Here is a 23,282-nt window from a genome sequence, read left to right as displayed (position 1 = left end):
GGCAGCGGCGGGGGGGGCCGGGCAGGTTGCGCCGCTGCGCCCGCCCCTCCCGCCGCGGGGCGGCCCTGGCCCTGGCTCTGGCTGTGCCCGGGCGGCGCCCACCGTCTCCTGCTCCCGGCCCAAGCGGGCGACGGACGCGGCCTCCGGGCGCACGGGCACGGTAAGGGTGCGGCGCCGGTTCCTGCTGCTGCTGCGGCGGCGGGCGGGCGGGCGGGACGGGCGCTGACAGGCGGCCGGCGGAGGGAGAGAGGGGGCGAGCGAGCGAGCGGGTGGCCGCCCGCCCGCCCGCCCAGGCAGGGGACCGCGGGACCGGCCCGAGCCGACCCGGGGGCGGCCGCCGAGATGTGTCGGGTGGGACCGGGGCTGGCGGGGCCGGGGGTCGCTCCGGCGGTACCCTCCCCTCCCCCCCCACCCCCTCAGCTGCACTTTCGGTTTCGCGTGGGGCGCGGGGATGGGTGCGGCGGGGCGGCGGCCTTTGGGCCGGGGCCATCCCCCCCCGCTCCGCCGCCGGCTCCCCCCTCCCCGCCAGCCCCACGGGGGTCCGCGCCCGGGCTGCCGCCCCGCCGGCGGAGGGGGCGTTGGGGGCGGCGGGCGGTTCCCGGCGGCTGTCAGTGTAAACACGGCCCCGGGGCGGCCGCGGCCTGCCGGGCCGGGCCCCGCAGTCCCTCCCGGACCCGACCCGACCGGACCGGGCCGGGGCGGTGGCGGGAGCGGGTGAGGCGGCCGGGGCAGCCCCGCGGGGGCAGCGCCTTGTTTACACAGGGCGTCGGGAGAACATGGCAGCCCGGGCGTGCTGGTCAGTCGCTGTCATGCGTGCTCGCTCCTCGGGTGCTGGCGGTGGGGTAGCCCCGCCGGGCCTGCAGCTTCCCCTCTTCCCTAAAATCGCTCTGCGCCCTGCTCTGGTTGCACCCGGGCTAAATAGCTGAAGTCTGGCGTATTTTTAATTATACCTGACCGTGCCTCTATAATGTTGTACCGGGTTAGCTCTGGTGTTCGTGTTTATCTCTTAGCTTTTTGGATGTGTTCTGTCATGTCTCTTCCTCCCCCCACCCCCCTCCTTAAATAATTCAGTTCTGGGTGTTCCCTCCCTTATGGCCAGTCACTGTCATGTTCCTTGTGACTTTTTTTAAACCATTTAACTTCTTTAGCAAAGACGGCTAAAACTTACTGACTGTCAGTTTAAAACGAGTCGATTTGTGAGGAGGGTTCTCCGTGCGCTGAGTTCATGTCTTGTCGTGCTTTGAAGTTGTCTGTCTTCCGTGTGCTGATAATTATTCAGCTTTGTTGCAATTTAATCATAAAGCTTTTTGCCACTTTCTGATTAGCGTATATGTGCGTCAGACTTTGAGAGCTTCCTGGTTAGTTGAGACAAATAGCATGAAATGAAGTTGAGCCCAGGGATGTAGGAGTGTAAGCATTAGAGAATTCTCGAGACTCATGAAAACAGCGCTCTAATAATAACATTTAAGAGCAATTCAGATACTTCTGTGGCCTAAAACCATGTAGAAGTAGCATGTTTGCATGTTTTGTGCTATAACTTTGAAATGTGGCAGAAGTGTGTGAATATTGGTGATTTGGGGAAAGCTTGGAGAATGTAAGAGTTTCAGATCACTTTATAGAAATGTCTGTTATTAGGGTAAGTTGAAAACCCCACAGCATTGTTTGAGAGGGGATGTCATGAAGCCATGTATTACATTGCGTACTGCAGGAGAGGTCTGGGTCAGTGACTGTTACCACAAGACTTCATTTCAAGAATCTTAAAGAAATTAAATACAAGTCTACAAAACTGTATGTAATGGGTCTGATCCAAGATCCTCTTCCTCCTTCTCCCCTCACTCCACCTCTGATAGTGGACATGATCAGTTGCTTTAGGAAAAGTTCTGGGAACAGGATGGTTATTTTGTATGCTACCTTCAGTGACATACTCTTTCCATCTCTCAGGTTTCAGTAATACCTGGTTCAGAAGGTCCCTAAACTTCAGGCTGTATGTGCGTCTTTGTGTTTAATAGTCCCGTAAGCCAGTCGGGGGCTTTACCTCCGTAAAGCTGTCTAACTTAAATCTTACAATTTACTCTTGTGACCTCTAGAATATCCTATGAAAATTAATTATATAGTTTGTGTGCACTACTTCCTTTTGTGTGTGTGTGTATGTTGGGTTTTTTCGTGTTTGGGTTTTTTTGGTTTGTGTTTTTTTTCTTTAAACCGCATCCTCACCATTTAATTTCGTCTGTCTCTGCTCTTTTATTATGTAAAATGATGAATAATTGCTCCCTACTCTGGCTTGTGGGGGAGTGGAAATGGATGTTAAGGACCAACGGTTGACACGCTGTAAAGAGAAGTGCTGGTACAAAGTAGGGGTACGTGTATGGGACTTCTGACAGAGGGAAGAGAGGGTTTCAGGGGACCTTTAAATAGAGAGCAGTGGGAAGAGAGCCTGCTAATAGGATGAAATACGGGAAGGTCCAGAAGAAGCCTGCTGAAGCCACAAAGCTTTTTGCAGAACGTTAATAGTTTTTAAGTCATTATAAGCTTATATGTTTTGGGGCTCATCAGCTTTAGCTGTTGAGGTTTCAGAGCAAACTTTGGATGGTCAGATTATCAAACTAAATATGCATGGAAGGAGTTCCTCTAGTTTCTTACTGGATTTGGTACGTCATTAATTTGATCCAATGTAATAATTTCTGTGCATTCAGCAATAAAATTATTGCCTTGTTGTATGGAAACGTCTGAAGTATGATGTGGCCACGACTACTTGCTTTGATGATTCCTCATTTTGATTTCCTTTTCTGTAAATTTTAGTGATTGGTGTGATTTATAAGGTGCTACAAATCACATGGATTGTCTGTTTTATTCCCCTGATGTTGTAGATGCAAAGATTTACTTTGTATCCTCTTTTTAAGCATACCCCCTGATTCTTTAGCTATTTGCAAGTTTAATTTTTTTTTCACTGTCAGCTTTCGCAGTAACTTAATTTTTCAGTTTTTACTTGTTCTGAGTTTCAAAAGAAAAAAAAGCTAATTCACCATTTCTTCTACAAATGTCAGTGTGAATCAGTTAGCCAGAGCAGTAAAAATTATCTGGGAAAATATCTTAAAAGAACTTTCAGTCAACGTAAAAAAATTTTTACAGCGTGCGCTGTGGTTTATATGTACTGGAGTGATAGTGACATTTACTGGTACGTTTGAGGTGCTGCCTATGAAAGACCGCCTTTGTACCCTTGGAAGCCTTGTTACAGTTAATGGGATTCTGCAGTGATCTTGGCCGGTGTATTTCTGTACGTATAACTAATTTCATTTTCAAGCCGACTTCCTTAACTTTTTTTTTTTTGAGTAAACCAAAGGAAGGCCTTTTTGCAAAAAGTTTTGTGTGATGCTACTGCTGGCTGCAGTCTTGCCCTTGCGGTTGCGTCTGTGTAGGTATCTGCATAAATCTCTCCTCAGGATTTGGGATGCCAGCTGAATAAAAGGGGGACATTGTTCCAAGTACTCTTATGTTTCTTCTGAGTGCGGCGGGAGCAGCTGCCTCTGGTCGCTGCTGCCCAGTCTTCTGCATGTTTGTCTTGTTTTCATGTGTGGGTACAAGTGTGTGCATCTTTTTTTTCAAGCATTGATAATTTTGTTTGTTTGTTTTATAATTTCAATAAAAGTGTACTAAAACTACTTGCAGATTTATATTTAGAGTTTTGTTCTGAAGCCAGTCCTAAATAACTTCACTTTGAATCTGGCCTAGTAGAGGTGACACTCTGCCATCCTTTCCACACTGTTTTTTCAATTATTATTTTTAATTCTGTTGAGCTGCATGTTTGCTTCTCTATTAACTTGATAGGTGGTTATGCACAGGGGGATTGGCTTAAGATTCTGGGTTTTGTGGTACTACTTACGCATTCATCGCAGTTGTGATTTGCAGTGTTTTTAAGCTTCTCTGGTAGCTGCTGAAAACATAAGAGGACTGTTTGGATTTCTTGTAGGCAGACATTTGGGTACATAATGTAGGCCATATAAATGTACTATTAAATATGTGAATAAACTCTTTGGTATTTTGCAGCCTTTATGATAAGTGTGCCCTGTAGCCTCTGAAGATGTAAATGATCTTCTTGACCAGTGAAAGCTATCAAAAACTTGGGTCTTTGTTGTGTCTTTTGTAGTGGTAAACAGTTAGAAACTTCTTGCTGGGGAGGCAAAGAATTTGGCTTCAAGATTCGGATTTTTGGTTTTGTTTTTTCTGAGGGTGGGAGCACCTAGGCTTGTTTTTGTTTTCCCATGAGATATGTACAAAAATAACGGATGATGCAGCAAAGCTGTTTTCCTGGTTGTAAGGGATATTCCAAATGTTTCAGAACTAGTTTCTCTCTGCATTTTCCATGGCCAGGAAGAACAGGAGTAGATGTCAGATCTGTAACAAAATGATTTGGTCACCTCTTTTGGAAATGTTAGATTTGCCTGCCCCCCCCCCCCCCCCCCCCCGATGTCATTCCATATTTTGCTTTGTTGTAAGCACCTGTCCAGAGAGGAATTAAATTTGTAGTGTGTGGTTTTTTGGTGTGGGCTTTTTTGTTGTTGTTTGGTTTTGGTGGTGTTTTGTTTTTTTTTTTTTTTTAATATTTCTGCATGTTGTTCTGTAATTCAAAAATAGTCATACTTTGAACCAGCTTCTGTGCTGGCCGATTGTAGCACCGGGGATAACCTGCTCTCTTAGAAACCTGAATCATCTCTTACTTTAAGAATCTAACTGTCTTTTGGCCTTTTTGTCTCAGCTATGGGAAATGTGAATTTTGGGACTGATTTCTGAAAGTGGCTAGGCAGTCTTTTCCTTTTACAGAAGTCAAATCAGTTGTGACTTGCTAAGGAGAGGATGGGAAATAGATTCAGTATTCTACTGAAATTTGAGGGAGAAGCGAAAAGGCTTCCACAAGGATATACTGCTTAGGTAAAGGGAAGAGGGCAAATGCTTAGCTGGTTCATTCAAAAAGGGGTGCGGCTGCAGGGATCTAACCTACACTTAAGTGTGTGGAGTGTGTTTGTGCATTTGTTTTAACTTAACACTTCTAAACCAGGCTGAACTGAAACTCTTTTAACTTCCCACTTGCTGGCCAGTGGGCTTGCCTTTTTCCCCACCCTGTCAGGTTTTCGAAAAGGTTGCTGAATAGCAAGACTCTTGGTATGAAGTTCAAATCCTGTTATATAAAGACTCTGGATCTTTCATTTGTTCCTTGCCTGGACTGTTCTGTGCATTTAGTCTAAAGATACTGTCCTTTTAATGAATGCTGAGATTTAGCATCTCATTCTTCTGCATATTTTCCCCTGTAAGGTTCTTATGAATTTCTGCTGGAATTGGAAAACGAGGATTCTAATTTATGTTCCTGCATTGCCCTATCTTCGCTTCTGTAGGTAATTGGTAATTCATGTAGAGATAAATCAGTGCAAAAGTAATCTAAACTTCTTGTAACTAGGGAGATGGAGAAATAGCAGGTTTTTGACATAACCTGATCTAGTACACAGTATTAAGTGTTTTCAGTTGCTACAATTTGGCAGCTGTTTGGCCACCTGTGTGGGATTATAGTACATAAAATATGAATATACAGTACACATGGTCCTAGTATATGATTGTTTATTTGCATTAATATACTGTGTGAGAACCAGATGAACTTTGTGACACGCTTAAGCTATGCAAAGGTACTATGTGAAGTGCTGTATGTTCTTACATAGATACAAGTCTGAGTTGCAGGAATAATGCTGATGTTTGACATTGGTTGGAGACTGTGCTTCCAAATTAAAATATAATTTCCATTCTTTGGACTTTGCTTTTGGGTTATGATTGCTTGGCAGGATTTCTAGTATGGCTGTAGATGGAAAACTGTAGAAGGGGAAAAAGTCTTTTTACAGTAGAAGTGATTTTTAAATTTTTCCTCCTGATTTGATTATTTTAGTGTATTCATAAATAGCTGTTTTTCTACTTTACATATTTCTGAATTTAGACTTTTGAAATAATGTGGTAATTGATACGCAGGTAGGGAGTAGGCTTTTTGTGCTAAAAGCCTGGAGGGTGACAGGTGTATATGGCTCTGAGGATGCTTGTTAAAGACTTTCCAGCTTGAGTCTATCTACTTTGGGGGAGGAGAGGAGGTCATTGCTTTCTTTTTCATCAAGGAAAATACTGATAATCAAAAAGTGATGCTAGCTTTACAAATGAAACAATGGGAAATAAAGTATTACTGTGGGGTTTTTTTTGTGCTAGTACAAATGAAATATTTTTAGGTATGAATCATGCTTTCTCATGTCAAGTTGACTGCCTATGTAAGCAAAAAATGCCTTGTTTTTTTCCTAAATTGCATATATTTTTTTCCTTTCTTTTGGAATATATCTTGTGCTTATTCTGCTGCTACTATGACAGTGATTTAAGATGATCTCTTGTTCTTGAGTTTTGTTTCATGAGGATTAATTACCTAGAAAGCTGCTACTAGAATTTATTCTCCTTTTTGTATGTAAGGGTGAAAAATATTAATATCTTATTCTGTTGTGTCTGGAGTTTTTTGTTTGGTGTGTTGGTTTTTTTGTTGTTGTTTGTTTGGTGTGTTTTTGTAGTAACCTGCCATCCACTGTTGTAGCTAGTGACTCTTTGTGCTAGGTTGGTATGGCAACATAAAGGATGCCTTTCTGAGCGTATTTTTATGGCATGCTGAAGGATCCTTAATACCTTGATAAATGAAAGTTTTTAAACAGTTTTTGCATAGTATTTTTTTGTTGACTTTCTTGCTTAGTTGACATCCAGTTGGGGAGATCAGTAATGGTAATTTTTACTAGTATACATACCTAAGCTATAACTTAACAAAGATTTCCATGCCTATAAGAAGCCCAGTTACTCTACATGAATCTGAGCTAGCTTTTCCCTATATGTGCAAACTTAATTTAGTTTAAGCTGGCTGTCTGCTATTGAAAAGCAATATTTACTGAGTTTACCCATTGGAGTATTAATTATATTTTTTTTTCTTCAGTATGTGTTGGAAGATCCTGTTTTCTTGCAGACCTCAGTGACTGTGCTAGCTTTCTAAATGGATGGATTTTATTAAAAATGTTGGGCATTTTAAATTCTGGCTTCTGTTATAAAGCATTGATCTCAGTGGAGTTACTTGCGAGGGTAATTGATATCAGATTGGGTTCTTAGTCTCACGTGGAATATGTGCTTTCTGTTGTACAACTAAGAAGCCAAACTTCTTAGTTTGCATCTTGAAGTAGTAAACTGCTCCTCACAGCCCAAGGTTTATGAACACAGATTTTTTGTCTCTTCCAAAGACAGGATATGAGTAATAATATTTATTCAGAATAAATAAATAGCAGTTGTTTAGAAACAAAGCACTGCAGTTAATCTAGTTTTAGAGAAATTCACCAAGATGGAGGTTATATATCTTTGTAAGTTCAGTGAGCCCATGGTATACCCAAATTAAAGCATTATGATGTGGAACTACTTTTTTTGGGACTCTTTAAGAATTTCTTCTATGGGAAAAAAAGAGGCACTGCTACAATACTTTTTATTTCAAAGAAAACTGTAGATTAGAAATTAGGTATGTATTTTTGAGGTGTGTATTATATATGCGTTGCTTTAAAAAGCAGTATGTTTGAAAGCGTTACAAAAGTTTATGAAACTATAGCTTTATGAAATGACTATGAAGCTAGTAGAACAAAGAAGAAAATGTAATTAAAAAAACTTCTAAATTAATAGGAAAGCACTAACTTTAGAAAAGCCACACTAACTCAATCGTGTGTATGTCTCAAAAAACTAGTTGATATTTGACCTCAGTGAGAAATTAATGATTTTGGCCAATGGAATATATCTAAGGATATTATTTGTTTTTAGAACTGTGTGAAATTTAACAAATTGCAAAGAATCAAACTGAAATTGTTACCTTGGTATTAAAAGTTAGTGTGAAACTTATGTTGTATGGCAGTGCTCAGTGTTAACTTTACCAAGGTCAGCACATTCTGTCGCATCTGTTGTGTTCATTCTTTTGATGTAGACATGTAGCATGCAATCGCTTTCATAAATGTTGGAAGACTTTTGAATATAAACTATGCGAATAACTTATTTAAAATTATTTTGTGTTTCAGCCACCTCTGCCTAGCTGTTTAACAGAAGTGGATTGTGGATTTAAGCCTTGGATAACCTCAGGCTATCAGCATTACTGTCTTCAGGATAGATAACGGCTCTCAAAGTGTCTTCGGGGGATGCACCATGACGTCAGCAGTGATTGACACCGGAGGCCCTGGCCTGGAGTTTGACAGCAATGGAATAAAAAATCAAAAGGTTAGAAAAATAAATAGCATTTATTTGCTAACAAACTTTACACCTTTTATCTTAATTTGAAAGAAAAATTCACTGTAAACTTGATGTGAAAGCAAGTGAAATGGATTAGAGACTGTTGTGCGAGGAGGAAGAGAGCAGTCCATTTTTCAAATACCTTTTATTAGAAGATTTTATTATCACAGAGAAGTGGAAGCAGTAAGTTTTGAAGTCTGCAATACAACTGTAGACTGGGTTTACAATATTAAATTCTAATCTAAGCATCTCTTCTAAAGTAAAGATCTCAGATGTGTCTTGACATGTTGAATGAGATAAGCAGAACAATACAAGGGCCTTTTTCAGAGTTAGCCAACGCGATGCATTTGCTCGTATTTTGCATTCTTATCAACAAATAAATGTTTTCTACTATCCTGTAGCTCGTAGTAAATTGAATCTGGCAGGGTTCCATGTCTGCAACACTTTAACAGATTACATGTGCTGTTACAGACATTTTGATCCTTAAATAAGTAGATATAGGCATATGGGCTTTGAAGTAGCCATTTCTTTTGTGATAGCTTATGTACTTAATCCAAAACATGAGTGTTCATAAGATACAGGTCAGATGTAGGTATGTTGCAGTATACACGCAAAGCCTTGATTAAATTTCGTGGAACAGAGGGAGAAGAAATACTTCCCACAGCTGAATGTCTTAATTAGAAAGCTTGCTCTTTTTCAATATCTTAAAGCTGTCTGATGCTTTACATTTTAAGTGCTTAAAGCCAGGAAAATATCTTTGAGATTCAGGAGGGTCCCTTTGGTGGATGATAAGCTGGCTTTTATTTTTTTTTAATCTCTTGCTTTAGAAGAAAGTTTCCTTTTAAAAATCTTTAAAATTATTGTCATTATTCCATAAAATATGTAAGAGCATAAGAGGAACATTTTAACGTAGAGTTCAACAGTGCAGTATTTAGACCGTGTTTGGTTTTTGTTTTTGTTTTTGTTTTTTTCCTTTCTATAGGAAAATGAGCCAGTCTCTGAATTCCCAGCAGTGATTGTGGAGCCAGTTCCTAGTGCCAGACTAGAACAGGGTTATGCTGCTCAGGTCCTGGTTTATGATGACGAGACTTACCTGATGCAAGATGTAGCAGAGGAACAAGAAATTGAGACTGAAACTGTGGAAACAGGTAGACTTACTATAATATTTTTTTTCCATGAGATTTTCTTTTAGAAGAATTCCTGAGGAATGTGATTTTGTATTTACCCACAGGATGGAGATCTGACCTGGGTTCACATCTCTTCGCTTTAAACTTAGTTTTACTTAGCTTCAGTGGTGACAAAGTTGGGGCTTGGCAGGTAAAAATGAACCTTTGGTTCAGGGTGCTGCATTGTAACACCATGTACCCTCATAAGTAGGCAGATCTTAATTTATGTCTTTGTTAATGCTGGGGGTTAACTAGACAACTAAACTTGGAGTTTTTAAAAATCAGCTGAGCCGGGAAGCTGGTTAGAATTTAGTTTCATAGTGTGTCTGAGCCAAATAACTGCAGGGCAGCTGGCAATACAGAGTGTGCGGCTCTATTTACCCTATCTTCCAACTCTTCCCCCTTCCCATGAGCTCTATCCTCTGTCCCTTGTTATCCTGCCTTTTTGGTCCAAGAGTGGTTTTATTGCTGGTTTGGTGGCAGGAGCGCGTGGCTGGGGGGACTGGAGTTGGACTGTCTTTTTATGGGCAGAAAGCATAATAGATTGAAATTAACTCAGCTGTATGGTAAAAGAACGAGTTACAAATGAAGGAAGAAGTAGAGCTTTGGCGTTAAAGCAGCTGACTGGTTTAGCGATAAGCATGTATCTTTCCGTACACTGCTCTCCAAAGAACGTGGTCAGGAGCTTTGAACTTTCAGTGGAGGACCAAAGTCCGTTTAAACTGTCTGAAAAAACAAAAGTTGTGCTCCTATGGGAGCCTAATTAATCTGACTGCTAGGCCGCCGCTGTGCTGCAGTTCTCTTGTCCCTCCTGCTTGCTTTCTTGTGCTACTTCTCATACCTGTTGAACCTTTTTTAGCCATTGCAGTATGCTAATTTTGCAAGAAAAAATAGCAGGGAAACCTTGAACTGTTCTGTATTTTTGTTGGGTTAACTTTCTGCTGGATTAGCATGCTGGCATGGCTCAGCCAAGGGCCGGGTGTGTGCTGGGGTAGGGAGTACATAGAAGTGCAACCAAAGGGGGGACAGGTCCTCTTGGGCACTCCATACTGAACTGGTGAGACCACTTGACTAGAACATGGATAGCGTACATTCCTACCCTTGGGCTGCCTAATTTAGAGTTGGAGTTTGAATTCATTATGTCAGGCAAGCAAAACAAAGCTGTGAGACTCTTCTCTCAGTTGCTTACCTTTGCAGCCCAGTAAATATGTGTGCGTTCCCATCAGATTAGGTAGGTTTCAGTTCAAATTTCTCCATAAACGGTGGATGCAATTGCTCATACATCTTTCTGAATCTGGATGTTCGTCTCCTGTAGTACTGCATCAAAAATGACATGCATCAACTTTGTAAGATGTGCACAAACTAATGGTTTAGGTTTTGGGAGAATACTTGCAATTCCAGTTTACTCAAATGTGTTTTGAATTAAATATGCTAATGACAAGTTCAACAAATTCGTGTAAAGAAAGAATATGAAATAAGGGTGGTTGTTTTTGTTTTTTTTGACTATGATAATAAAACTTTTAAGGTTAAGGTAAGTGAGAAGTGAGGGTGTTCTTCCCAAGAAGCTGAGTTTAATAAATTAAACTTGTATTCAGAAACCTCTAAGAGCTTGTACTTTGAAGGCTTTTGCATTCAGAAGTGGTGTTTTTTTTAAACATTACATTTGCTGTTTCTTGTAAGATTTTGGTAGGTTAATGGCTAACAGAACAGTTCTTTTAGGATAAAGAGCGACTGCAAATGAACTCTGTATGTTTTTAAGTATCATTTTCTGGCCACAATAAATTGGTGGAAATGACAATTAAAAACTTGTAGCTCTTCTGTAGGAATCTTTTTCTTTTTCTTTTTTTTTAAGCTACTGTTCAAAGAAAGAGATATGTGGCTGCTTCCAAATCTTGATATTTGAAAGTACGGTCTTAAAATTTATAGGGCAGTTGATATGATGATTTGGTGAGTTTGTGGCTGGAGATGTTAAGCGATGTGTCTTGACTGCAGATAGTTTGGTGGTAGTTTTTTGTGTGTTTTTTTTTTTTTAATTTCACAATAACTTTGATGTTAACATATGCTTAAAAATTTAGTATAATAACATAAAATATTAAAATCAGTTCAAATATTTAAAACTTTGTTTTAATAGTTCTGATATAAAAAGTAAAGATAATGTGTACTAAAAAGCCAATTTACAGTAGTGTAGAGGAGAAATTACAATCTAATGAAGATTTTAAAAACTATTAATGAATATTATCATTTGTGATTCCAAAAGGTCCTTGGGAAGAGAGGTAATCTCCCCTGTTTCCGTACTCCAACTTTTCATTATTATTTGTATAGCAGATCCAGGGCAGTTTTCATGGTGTAATTGTACATGACAGTAAGTAAGCAAGTAATGGTTTTTGCACAGAACTTGCATCTAGTGTTGATGAAAGAAGTGCTTGGTTTAGACTGTTCTGAGGGAGGCAGACTTGTGGGGCATGTGTTTTGACTTGACACGTTTTGGTACAGCCATGAGTCTTTCTGAATGCATTGCTCATCCAGAGAGGTAAATGGGAAAGAAAGCATAAAGGCCCCAAGAAACCTTTATTTTGGTAATGTGCCATTACTAGCAATGAATTGCAGGAGTGTGAATCTGAGTGTGTTTTTTGATTTATATTTTTCTAGGGAAAGGGAAGAGATTTGGGCTGTGGGTAGGAATCGGTTTGATGTTGGAGAGGTGGTAAAAGGTGCCATAGTAAATGTGAACGAGAAAGCAGGCTAAGGCAGAAACAAGTAAACAAGATATAATAATGTTTATTTCAAGAGCATTTTAAGATGCTAATTTTGTGAAGTACATACCTTTATTATGCTAATGATTCAAATTTAGATGGGTACAATAGTTTAATTTATGAGCATCTTAGAAGAAAAATCCATTGTTGCTAAATTAGTCTCAATTGATTTTACTTCATAAATGTCAGAATTAATTGCTGCAAAAAACCCACTTTATTTGATAAATGCATGGTTGTTGCATCAAGAATGAGTAGACTTAATAGCTTTTGTGGTTCTAAACTCTACGGACAGCATGGTAAATACTAAAAACCCATCTTAAGTCTTGGCAGTATTTGATATGATATGTATCCACATAATATAATATGCGCCCAGTTGTCAGTATTTCTGCTGTTGGCTATGGGCCTGATTGTTTTTTGGTTTTTTTTGACCTCCCTCCTTGTGACAGTCTGTTGGCAATTCCAATAACTCCTGGTTTACATGCTTTGCAACATTTCAACATACATATTCCAAGAGCCTCGAGCTACTTTGCAGTTAATTTAAAGCTGTGTAATTTAGTAAAATGTAGCATTATTCTAGCCTTCAGAGATAGGAATCAGTACCCTTTGGGATAAATGTAGTGCGGTAGCTGATGTGGTAAAATTTACTTAGGACACTAAAGAGATGATTTGTGCTGTGCATAAAATGGTTCTATTTGTGGTTTGCTATTTTGTGATTGAGTTTGAGGGTGCGTGGACTGTAAGGACTGTCAGTGCTGATCCAAGGGCAGAATCAGGACCTGTAATGTTGTTTTGTATTAAAAAAAACTTCTTGCATTTATGAAACCACAATTCAAATAAAATATGCTATATAATCATTATAAATGATCATATCTATAAATACTGATGAATTTTTAGTTAATTCTAGTGGAGTATGGGTTTTTTTGCCTGTCAGACTCCTTCCAGCCTGTTTCCCACTAATCTATCTTGATTCATTAATCAAGGATCATTAATTATAATTAATCCTTTAACTATAAAATTAATCCATTAACTAAAAAATTAAACCTCAAGAGTCTTTTAACAAACAAGAAAGACTTAATGGTTCAAGTTGCATTTTTTTGTCCTATTCCAGACAAAACTGCCTGTCTGCTTGGAACAGAAAAAAGTCTTGACAAAGCAGTTTTCTAGAAAAAACAAAACACAGGAATTTTGATCTTTTCAGGTGACCTTATGACATTCTCAGTGGAAGTAGTGAGTGCCTTTTGTGATGTTTGAGAGGGAAAGTATAATCTTTAGATTGACATAGTGTTTAAATTTCTTTTCCTATGATATCTTTCTTAGGAGCAGTACCTTTAGACTTTTGGGGACTGAGTTACAGTCTGCAACAGTGAAAGTGTTCGATCATAAACAATACATCCCTCTTAACAATTTTTTAATAACATCCAAATTTTATTGGCTTCCATTTCCTGAGAATTATCTGTCCTTAAAGTAATTAGCGCTTCTATTTTAGGATTTATTCAGCAAAACCTCTGTAGTTTACATAACAGCAGAAGCTGCTGTCTTTAAAGAAGCAGTCAGTCTGAAATTGACAGTTGTTATGGTTCTGTTTGTCTGTCACCACACAGGACCCATAATGTGGATGTGTATGTGTGTTAGTGGGGCAATCTAATCTTTGGATTTGCCATATCTACGGTGCTGAAGGTACCACAGTTGTGATCTGCAGATCTTATACATGGACGATGCCTAGCCTTTTAGTCAAATAAGGCATTAGATGAGTATTTAGGTAGGATAATGCTGTTTTAAAAATGCCAAGTTATCGGTAACATTGTCATTAAAATTGGTTAGTAGTTTCTGAACTCCCTTCCTACTGAGCTCATGCCTGCAGTGGTATTACTTTCCTTCTCTGTTACCTCACTTATGATGAATTTGCAAAATCAGTGTTGCTTGTTGTTTACAAATCTTGTTGAACAGTAGGCAGCTATTAAGCAAATATTGCCTTAGGTACAGTAAAGCTTGATCCTTATGAGAGGTATACCAAAATCATAGTGCCAATATAGTCCCTGATTCAATTGATTGAGTGAATCTAACTTCTCATATCAATAGTATTTTTCCACTTAATTTTTATTAATCATCAAAGAGGCAAGTACAGGTTTGGGACTTTTTTCTCACAACTTTAAGGCTAAAGAGGAAACAAAACTACTGCTTTTGAGAAGTTGAGGTATCATTCAACTTGTGAACTGTTACCATATTTTTTAATTTGATGTTCCATCAGAAATCCTCCCTGTGGTGCAAGTTGAAAGTCTGTTTTAATTCTAAAAATGTTATTGCCACAGGGGGGTAGAAGATCTGCATGAAAAAATGGGGATCTGAAAATGAGCCCCTCCAGGATTACGATCTGATGGAAAAATATTGACCTACAAAGACAACAATGATGGTATGTTTGTCTATAATATCTTAATTTTTTTTCCACCAGGAAGTTCAGTTGAAACTACCATGTAAATTGATAGCCATCCTTAAGGAGGGAGGAAGTTGAATAAACAGTGAGTTTAGGCTTAACTCCTCCCCTAATTTAAACAAATGCATGAATAAAATATCTGCTTTAAGGCAAATCTTCTTTTACAGAGGAAATTTCAGGTTGCTACTTACACTGTTATCACTGTGGAAACCAGCTTTGTATATCTATGTAAAATCTTTAGTTATTACCTTTTCTTCTTTCTGCCTCTATATGTCTTCTCCCATTGTGATTAAAACTGCTTCCTTCTGACTTCTTTTATGTGAATTTGAGCCTGTGAACTCTTGTTTATTTCAGATGAGTTTTCATCAGTTGTTAAATATCATATACCAAGACCTCAGTATTAGATCTCATTAGAATCTTACCTTTGATTATGGCATGTGTACGTAAGGGATAAACAAAACAATGTTATAATTCATTCTGTCCAGACATTATTTGATTAAACTGCCTCTTACAAAAAATGAGTTAACAGGAACATCTGGTGTATGTTTTGGTAGCGCTGACATATCCTATTGATTGAACTTCATTTCCGTACACTCACAGCTTGATGAGAATTTTAAAAGTGGAGAGCAGTTTGCTTTAGAAGACTCTGACGACAAACAAGAGTTTGGACATTCTAACAACTTGATTAAACTCTCAGCTTAAGTTGGTACTGCCTTCATCAAAGAGCTAAGATGAAGCCCATTAGCTAGCTAGATAAAAGCAAGATAAAACTTTGCATGCAGTACTTGCTCGACTGTGAGAATTATCTCTCTAACACATTCATGGGTTAAGAATTTATCCTTTGAACGTGAGCTAATTTTATTTTTGACACCATGCTGCTGCTATATCGATGTGAGTTCTCGCTCTTCCAAGAAATCCATTGCATTTTTGCTAGTTAAATATTGATGACAGTGAAACAAAACGTTCCCCCTCCCATTGCATGTGCTATTGTATAGCACTTGGAGCAGTTACGCCAAGGGCATATACATCTGTTCTCAGTAACATTCTTAATTTGGAAACAAAATTCAACTGCAGCTTAAATTTTATGTCATCTTTGCTGGTGTTTCCTTTTCTGAGAAATTAATGAAAAGAGCTGTGCAGGTGCTGTATGAATGGTAATATTTTTATGTAACAGTAACAGCCTGGTTGTGGTGTCCAGTTCTTTCTAGATTGCAGGTTTCTGCCTTGCTGTGTTCAGTGCTCCATTCATACTGAAGGAACACATCAAGACTAAATATTTTGTAGTAAAGACTAATAACTACACATTTCGGGCATAATTTTTATTTTCTGAGGCTGATGTGAGGCTAATTGAATGGCTTGCTAGTGTGGGGCACTATGGGTTGGACTTCAGACATACAGATGCACTCTCCTCTAAACTCCCAACTCCAGTCGCAGCTGGGAGTGAGAAATTGCAGGATGTTACTATGAAGACTCAGTCACAGCATTTTACTAATGTAAGCTGAAAAATTTTGTGGCTTGTATCTTGATATTAGAATGCAATATGGCATGCCAAAACCATTGTGGTATGAGTGCACAGGAGTCAGTGAACTTTATTGATCGAAAATATGGTGACAAACTTGACGGTAATAATTTTTAAAGGTGATCTGCGTGTTAAAAGGGAGATTGTAGTTGACAACAAATTCTAGGATCACAGTAAAGCCATATGTGTTTGAGCAGGACATTTAATCTTTATAGAATAGACATTTGTTGTTATCAGAGACGTCTTAAGGAGTTGTAAATGCTAGGTCTTGAACAGAGAAGTTCCTCAATAGTGGCATAGTTCATATGCCAGCCTATTACCAATCTCAAATACTGTCAATTTTGTAAAATCATGTGATGTGCTATGCAAATACCTGATTTATAATTGTCTGTTAGACTGCCCTGAAATTAAAGAATTTTGTTATAAGGCAGGGAAGTGCATATATCAGTTGGTTGGGGTTTTTTTTTATAGTTTGTTTGGGGTTTTTTTTTTTTGTTTTTTTTTTTGAGACAGCCAAGTTTTTCTTATTCCACATTCATAAGTAATAATGCTGGAACGTAGACACTTGCTATTTTGAGTAACTCCTTTTCTGTTTGTCAAAGTTAGTACCAAATCCTGAGAATACATTGGCTTTTTTTGTGTGGAATCACTAATTGCTATATGAATAGTGACACCAGGATCCTGAGTCCACTCAAAGGTGCAGATTGTGACAGACTCTTGGCTTTGGTATTATTAGACTTCATATAGTGTAGTCAAGAAGATAAGCTTGGCATGGTCACTGAACCCTTTCCTCAGTATTTCCCTGGTTCCTGCAGGGACACTTTGTGGTTATTTTGCTGTACTTTTGGAATTTTCTACCGTGGAATCCACAGTGGATGGTAATGATTATGCTGATGTGCTGATAAAGGACTGCTGCATCTTCTTGGATGTTTCTGGAATCCAACTGTTAAAAATGTTTCTTTTTATTGTTACCCTTGCAATGCAGTAATAATTATCAACAGTTTGATAGCCTGCTGTTGAGGACAGCAACTACTTCTGTAATTATTAGATGTGAATTTCTTCAGGATCCTGGGCAAAACTGACCTTTGTGTAACTACTTAAGATTTGTAGGTGGTTTCGGCACTTGGGACAGGACATGCCTGGACTTCTGAAGTTGCTTGGAAGCTTTTTAGCTTGGTTGGCATTTCGGTATTGTTCCTCTGTTATCATTTGCAATTTCTCATGTAGACTGCAAATACTATCCTCAGACAGATTGCCACCTACCCTTGACTCTTTACTTAAATGAAGTCAAACAAATCACCTCTGTAAGAATAAGTAACTGCTTTATGATAATTGCCTTTTCTCAGGGTAGCTTGGTCATACTAGAATACAACTGGAACCCTCTGTGGCTAAAAGTAATTAAATATGCGGGTTTTTTTCTTTCTGGTTCATCATTTGCTGTCAGTGAAGGAAAAAAGGTGCCATTGGAAGGTTGTACTTCTAGTGTTTCAAGTTACAAAGCTTGTAAAATAGTTTTCCAAGAGAAACTACAGCCTATTACCAGAGAATGTTTTCAACATACTTGTCAGAATTGTGGGAAAGGCAACTTTGCATAGGAGACTACGAGAGAGGAGACTGACAATTCCCCTATAGCCACTGAATGCTGTATTAGTTTTGAGGACTGTTCAAGGAAATGCTTAAGTTAATTGATGATCCCACTCCCACCCACTTCTGCAGATCTGCTGAAGCCTTCCAGTTTTTCATATTTTGAATTTCTACATCCACCATCTTGCATGCAATTAATCACATCCAGCCGCTTCTCTTGAGTTGTCTTTCACTTCTTCGAAATAATCAGTATGAAGTTTAACTGGTGTATACTGCAAAGAAGTGAAGCTTATTTCCTTTAATGTGAACAAAATTGTCCATATCCCTTAACAAGAAAGCATGAGTTGATAGACATTTTACTCCTGTGTTTGTACAAGTAGAGGGATACAATTCACTTGGGTGTTCCTGTTGTCCAAGTTCCTTATCTACCAAAGACTCTGAAGTGCGTGCACAGGGGTGGAGGTGCTGTCAGCTAAAATAACGATTCCTTGTTGTTGTCTTGAAATTACTTAAGACTTATCCTTACTATGTTCCTGTGTGTCATAAGCCTATTTTTGAATGGTAGCTTTCCTGCATATTAGAACATGTTGACTTCTTTTTGGTTTGTTTTTGTGGTAGTTGGTAGATGTAGCATGTGATGAGCATGTAGGTCTACTTGGCTGTCTTGACAGCTGAGCTTGTGGTTTAAAAAATTGCAAGAAAGCTTAGTCTCTGTATACTCTAACAGAAAAAAAAAAAAGAAAAGGTAGTAGGCTAATAGATACATTTCTGTCTGACAAAGAATGATGCTGTTTGGGGATCTGTTTCTATATGTTTTTTATCTACTTTTTTCATGCCAGAGAAACATAGGTTAATCTGCAATTCCATGTGGTCCTGTTACTTTATAGTAAATACTTCTTGCCTCATTGGGCCACCCACCACTCTCTGAGTAGATTTTGTAGGCCTCTCTGTTAGCCTTCTGCCTAGAAAGGAGGCTTTAAGAGAGATTACAGAGTTAAGTGCATGCTTACTTTTTTCCCTATTTACTTTTTTCCCCTGAAATAGTAAGATTTTATTAGCATGGCAAATCAATTAGCATTCAGCATAAAATACTGGAAGTCATATAGTTTAAACAGATGGAACTGCAGAACTTCTGGGGAAAATCGCATTCCTCCTAAAGACCAGTGTTATGCTTTAATACTACTATACTTGTATAAGTAAGTTGGGCCCAGGTCAAAATGATCACTTTGTAGATTTATTGTAGTTGCCTACATTATAATCTTGAAAGTGCATGGGCTTGGACTTTTTGCAACTGACTGGAATCCCTTGGGCATGCAGTGATACTCTCTATGTACCATCAGAGAGAGCAAAGGATCAGAATAATGCGTGCAGCTGTTCGAGTCCATTTCGTGTAAATTGGCAAACACTGTGCCAAGTCTGTGCTCACAGTAGTAAATAAATGCTGCTTAGAAAACTGGTATTAAACCAAGAGCTTGACGTTGTATACTCTTTTTTAATTTATTTCGGACACATGGTGTTTGTCAAAAAATTACACACGCACATTACTTGAATGCACTTATTCAAGGAGTCCACATATCTTAGGCAAAACTTCATTCTGCCCGTAGGGGACAGAGGGAACAACTTGGATATGAGTCAAATGCTTCAGTTTGTGACTGGAAGTTGCAATCGGTAAACAATCCTCACTGAATTACATAACAAGCAGTAAGGCAAAAAACTATGAATGCATCTTTTCCAGAGTATGTAAGTGTGAACTCCTGTTGACACAGGTCTGCATCTTCAAAGGTATTTAGTGTCTTTGTGCACCTTCTGATCCGGATCTAAACTGACAAGCTATTTTTAACTGTATTTTATTGCTGCAGACCTAACTGCTTGAAGAGAAGTGTGGGTAAATTACGTTTTTTAACAACAGTAGGTACACAGGGACAAAGTGATGCGAGTACGCAGTTATTTCAGTACTCGGTATGTAAGCTGAATCTACGGTGTCGCTAAACTATACCGCATGAGGTTTCCACTTCAATTCAAGGATGTTTTAGTGAAGGGCTGTGAAGTTTTGTTGCACATTTAAGTGTGTGCCTACTTAAAATGCCTTTACTTGTCCTTGGGCTTGTCTCCACTAGAAAAATTCCTGCTGGAGAATACAGCAGAGTCCCCTAGTGGAAATATGCTGACAGAAGGAATTCTTGTTAACACTGCTATTCCACCTCTCTGAATAACATAAGCTGACAGGAGCACTCTGCTGTTGGCAGAGCTGTATCTGCATGAGAGCTTTTTGCCGTCACAGCTGGCTAGAGAGTGCCTTTTTTGTCCATGCTTCTGGCTGGAAAGAGCTCGGCTGGCAAAACTTTAGCACAGAGCTACCCTTAGATATCATGGCTTGAATGTGAGAATGAACGATCTCGCTTGCAGGTCTTGCTCATTATCTGATGAGGCGATGAACAAACTTGATTCCTTACAGCCAAGAATAGATGAGTGAAGTCTGCAAAATACCTGAATTTTTATTTGTGTATATAAATACGGTGATTAAATTGTATTCCTAAAAAGCCTTGAGAGTTGCAGTAGGAGTATGATCTGTCAAAAGTTTGAGGTACTGAATTTGCCAGTTGGAGGTGGTTTATGCTGGATACTATTTTGTGATTTCTGTGCTGGGGAAATACGCTTCTAACTTCTTGCTTGTGATCTAGATCCTAGGACTACTAAAACTTGAGAGGGGGAGAGAGATTCCTTATTGTCAGATCAATGTAGCTGGTGCCTGTCACATTTTTCTATTGGAGCTGTGAAGCTGTTGCATACAGGGAAGTCTCTCGGGGCAGTAAGTGGTTGCATGATACTTCTAATAATGGCTTAATAATATAGACCTAGTCAGGCGCATGTGGCGTTAATGAAGGACTTCCGACGCCTGATCTCCATGCACAGCTCCGTGTAGGGCATACTTTGCTTCTCTTGGCATAGCTGCTCTTTGCATGTGGCTCTGAAGCGTTACCCTGAGAATAAGCAGCACAGGGACTCAACTGGGAAGTTTGGAGAACGTGTTCTTGTGGTTGTTGCTTCTGCATAGGGAAGGCCATGGTGTTACTAAAGCAGGTGGTTGGTTCTTCGGATGGGAGAGGACACAACCCTAAACAGTGGTGGTGGTTTTTTGTTTGTTTTTTTTTTTTTAAATTAAGAAAGCAATGCAACTCCCCCCCCCCCCCCCCCCCCGAGGCTAGATATGATGAAGGATGGGGCCTCTGGCTAACCGGAAAAGGCATCTAAAGTTCTCTTGGAGTAAGCCCTGCTACTGCCAAGGAGACAAGGTGGGTTGCAGTCAAGGAAGACTGAAGTTTTCTGGCCAGATATTACTCTATAGCAGGTAGCCCAGGACTTTTCCAAGGAGAAAACTTGTTAACGTGCTGGCCGTTGCCTCGGTGAGGACCATCGGGCTGGTGCCGAGAGAAACGCTGCCCTGAAAAGGGGCTGTTTTGGTACGCGGGGGGGTCCGGGCTGCAGCGGCCGGGGAGCGTCACCGGGGCAGGTACAGGGGCACGGGGAAGGCGGCGGCCCCGGCCGGGGGCTGTGCCGGGGCGACGGGCTGCGGGACGGACGGGGCCGGACTGCGCTCGGCTCCGCGCCCGCCCTTGCCTGGGCGGCTGCGGCTGCCCCCGGCTCCGCTCGCCGCTCGGGCCGTCCGAGGAGCCGGGTCAGGGGGGCCCCGGCGCCTTCCCCCCCTCCTCTCCTCCCCGCGGGCGGCCCCGCGCTGCGGCGGCGGCGGCGAGTGCCGGCGCGGCACTTCCTGTCTGAGGCCGGCGGCGGAAGGATCGCGTGCGCCGCGCCGCCCCGCAGGAAGCGCTCCCGCCGCCGACCGCCGCCGCGCCGTGGCGGTGCCCGCGCCGCCCGCCCTTGCCCGCCGCCCCGCGGGAGCGCGCCCCGCCGCCGCCGCCTTCCCCCCCCCCCCGCCCCCCGCTCCTCCCCGCGCGTGCCCGGCGCGCGCCCGCCCGCCGGTCAATGTGAAGCCGCTCCGGCAGCGTAAACATGGCGACGTCCCTGCATGAGGGGCCCACGAACCAGCTCGACCTCCTCATCCGGGCCGGTAAGCTGCACCGCGCCGGCGGGAGCGAGGAGGGGGGGTGAGGGGCGGGGGTGGTGGTGGGGGGGGTGTGTGGGTGGAGGGGAAAGCCGCGGCGCACGCCGCTCTCCGGTGGCGGGCGGGGAAGCCATGGAGGGCAATCAGGAAGTGATCACCTTGGTAGCGGCCGGGCCGGCGTCCGGCCGGCGGCGGCGGCGGTCGGTGGCAACCGCCCCCGGCGCGGGCGGCCCCGCTACCGCCGCCAGCGGGGCGGAAGTTGCGGCGGGGCGGAGGAGTTTTGCGGGGTTTGCGCGGCCGGGGCGAGAACCAGGAAGTGTGCGAGATTGTTGTCCTCCCGCCTCCCCCGGCCCGGCCCTCCCCTCCCGCCGCCACGCTGTCTGAGCGGGCAGGCCGAGCGCCGCCGCGCGCAGGGCCGCGGCCCGGTGCCTCCGTCGTGTCGGTGTCGTCGTCCTGTCCCGTCCCCCCCCCCCCCGCGCCCTTTTAAACTCTCCGCTGGCGGCGGGGCGGGAGGAGGCGCCCGCGGCCCACGTGTGCGGGGCGGGGGGCGCGGGGGGGGGGAGAAGCGGCGCGGGGGGCAGCGCCCCCCTCCCCCACGCGCGCTGCGTAGCGGAAGCGGCGCGTTCCCCCGGGGCCCCCCGAGAGCGGGAGGAGTGGCGGCCGCCGCGCACCAATGGGGGCCGCCGCCGTTTGGCGGCCGGAGGGCGGCGGGGCGGGGCGGGGCGCGGCGGCCGCCAATGGGCGCGCGGCGGGCGCCGGAGTGGCGGCTCCCCGCGGCGCTGACGGGGCGCGCACGGAATTGGAGGGAAGCGGAGTGTAAACACGGAAGTGGGGTCGCCGCCGCCGCCGCCGGGCCGCACGTGGCCGCCCCGCCCCGCCCCCGCGCTGCCGGCGGAGGCGGGAAAGGTGCGACCGAGCCCGGGTCTCTCCGGGCAGCCCCGCCGTGCCGCTCCGCCGCACCGTCGGATCTGGGAGCCGCTCCCCCCCCCCGCCCCGGGCGGCCCCGGCCGCTGCCGGGACAGGGGCCGTTTACCCGAGCTCTGGCACCTTGTCGGGGACGTGTTGAGAACCGGGCACGGTTTGGCGTCCTTTGTTGTTGTTGGGTTTTTTTGCTTGTTTGTTTGTTTGTTTTTTTTTTTTTTTAAGTCTGCCGTTTCTGACACCAGGGCGCTCCGGTGATCCCGGGGTTTGTCTTTAAGTGCCGTTACAGACCTGGAGAAAACAGGGGCAAGGTTACACTGCTCAAAAACACACACACAATGTCAAACCTTCCATTCTCTACGGAAGTCGTACCAGCTCTGATTTCATTTTTGTCTTTACAACGTGGAGCTCAACTTTTTAAAGTAGTCCTTCGAAATCACACACAGCAGTATGGTGCGTATAGTCTCACAGGTAACTGGTTGTGCAGTTAGCGCCTGGACACAAACTAATCGAGAGTATACCTTAATACTGTTTTTGC

General features: G+C 42.5%; 1 protein-coding gene across 4 annotated transcripts in view; it reads left to right on the top strand.

The window, feature by feature from the left end:
• Positions 1 to 23,282, top strand: part of ELF2 (E74 like ETS transcription factor 2) — a 39,673-nt gene continuing 16,391 nt past the window's right edge. For 2 of the 4 annotated variants that reach the window (XM_052815610.1, XM_052815601.1), the window contains exon 1: positions 21,701 to 21,829. In XM_052815610.1, coding sequence (XP_052671570.1) covers positions 21,772 to 21,829 — 58 coding nt within the window. In that variant the 5' untranslated portion in view covers positions 21,701 to 21,771. Of the gene's footprint in view, positions 161 to 8,102; positions 8,299 to 9,292; positions 9,459 to 21,700; positions 21,830 to 23,282 lie in introns of those variants that run through there. The other 2 variants (XM_052815592.1, XM_052815583.1) reach the window with 2 other exon arrangements.

The sequence above is a fragment of the Harpia harpyja genome, chromosome 2 (assembly GCF_026419915.1).
Source record: "Harpia harpyja isolate bHarHar1 chromosome 2, bHarHar1 primary haplotype, whole genome shotgun sequence".
Lineage (NCBI taxonomy): Eukaryota > Metazoa > Chordata > Aves > Accipitriformes > Accipitridae > Harpia > Harpia harpyja.
Note: the sequence above shows the minus strand (reverse complement) of the source record. Positions and strands in the feature narration are given on the sequence as shown.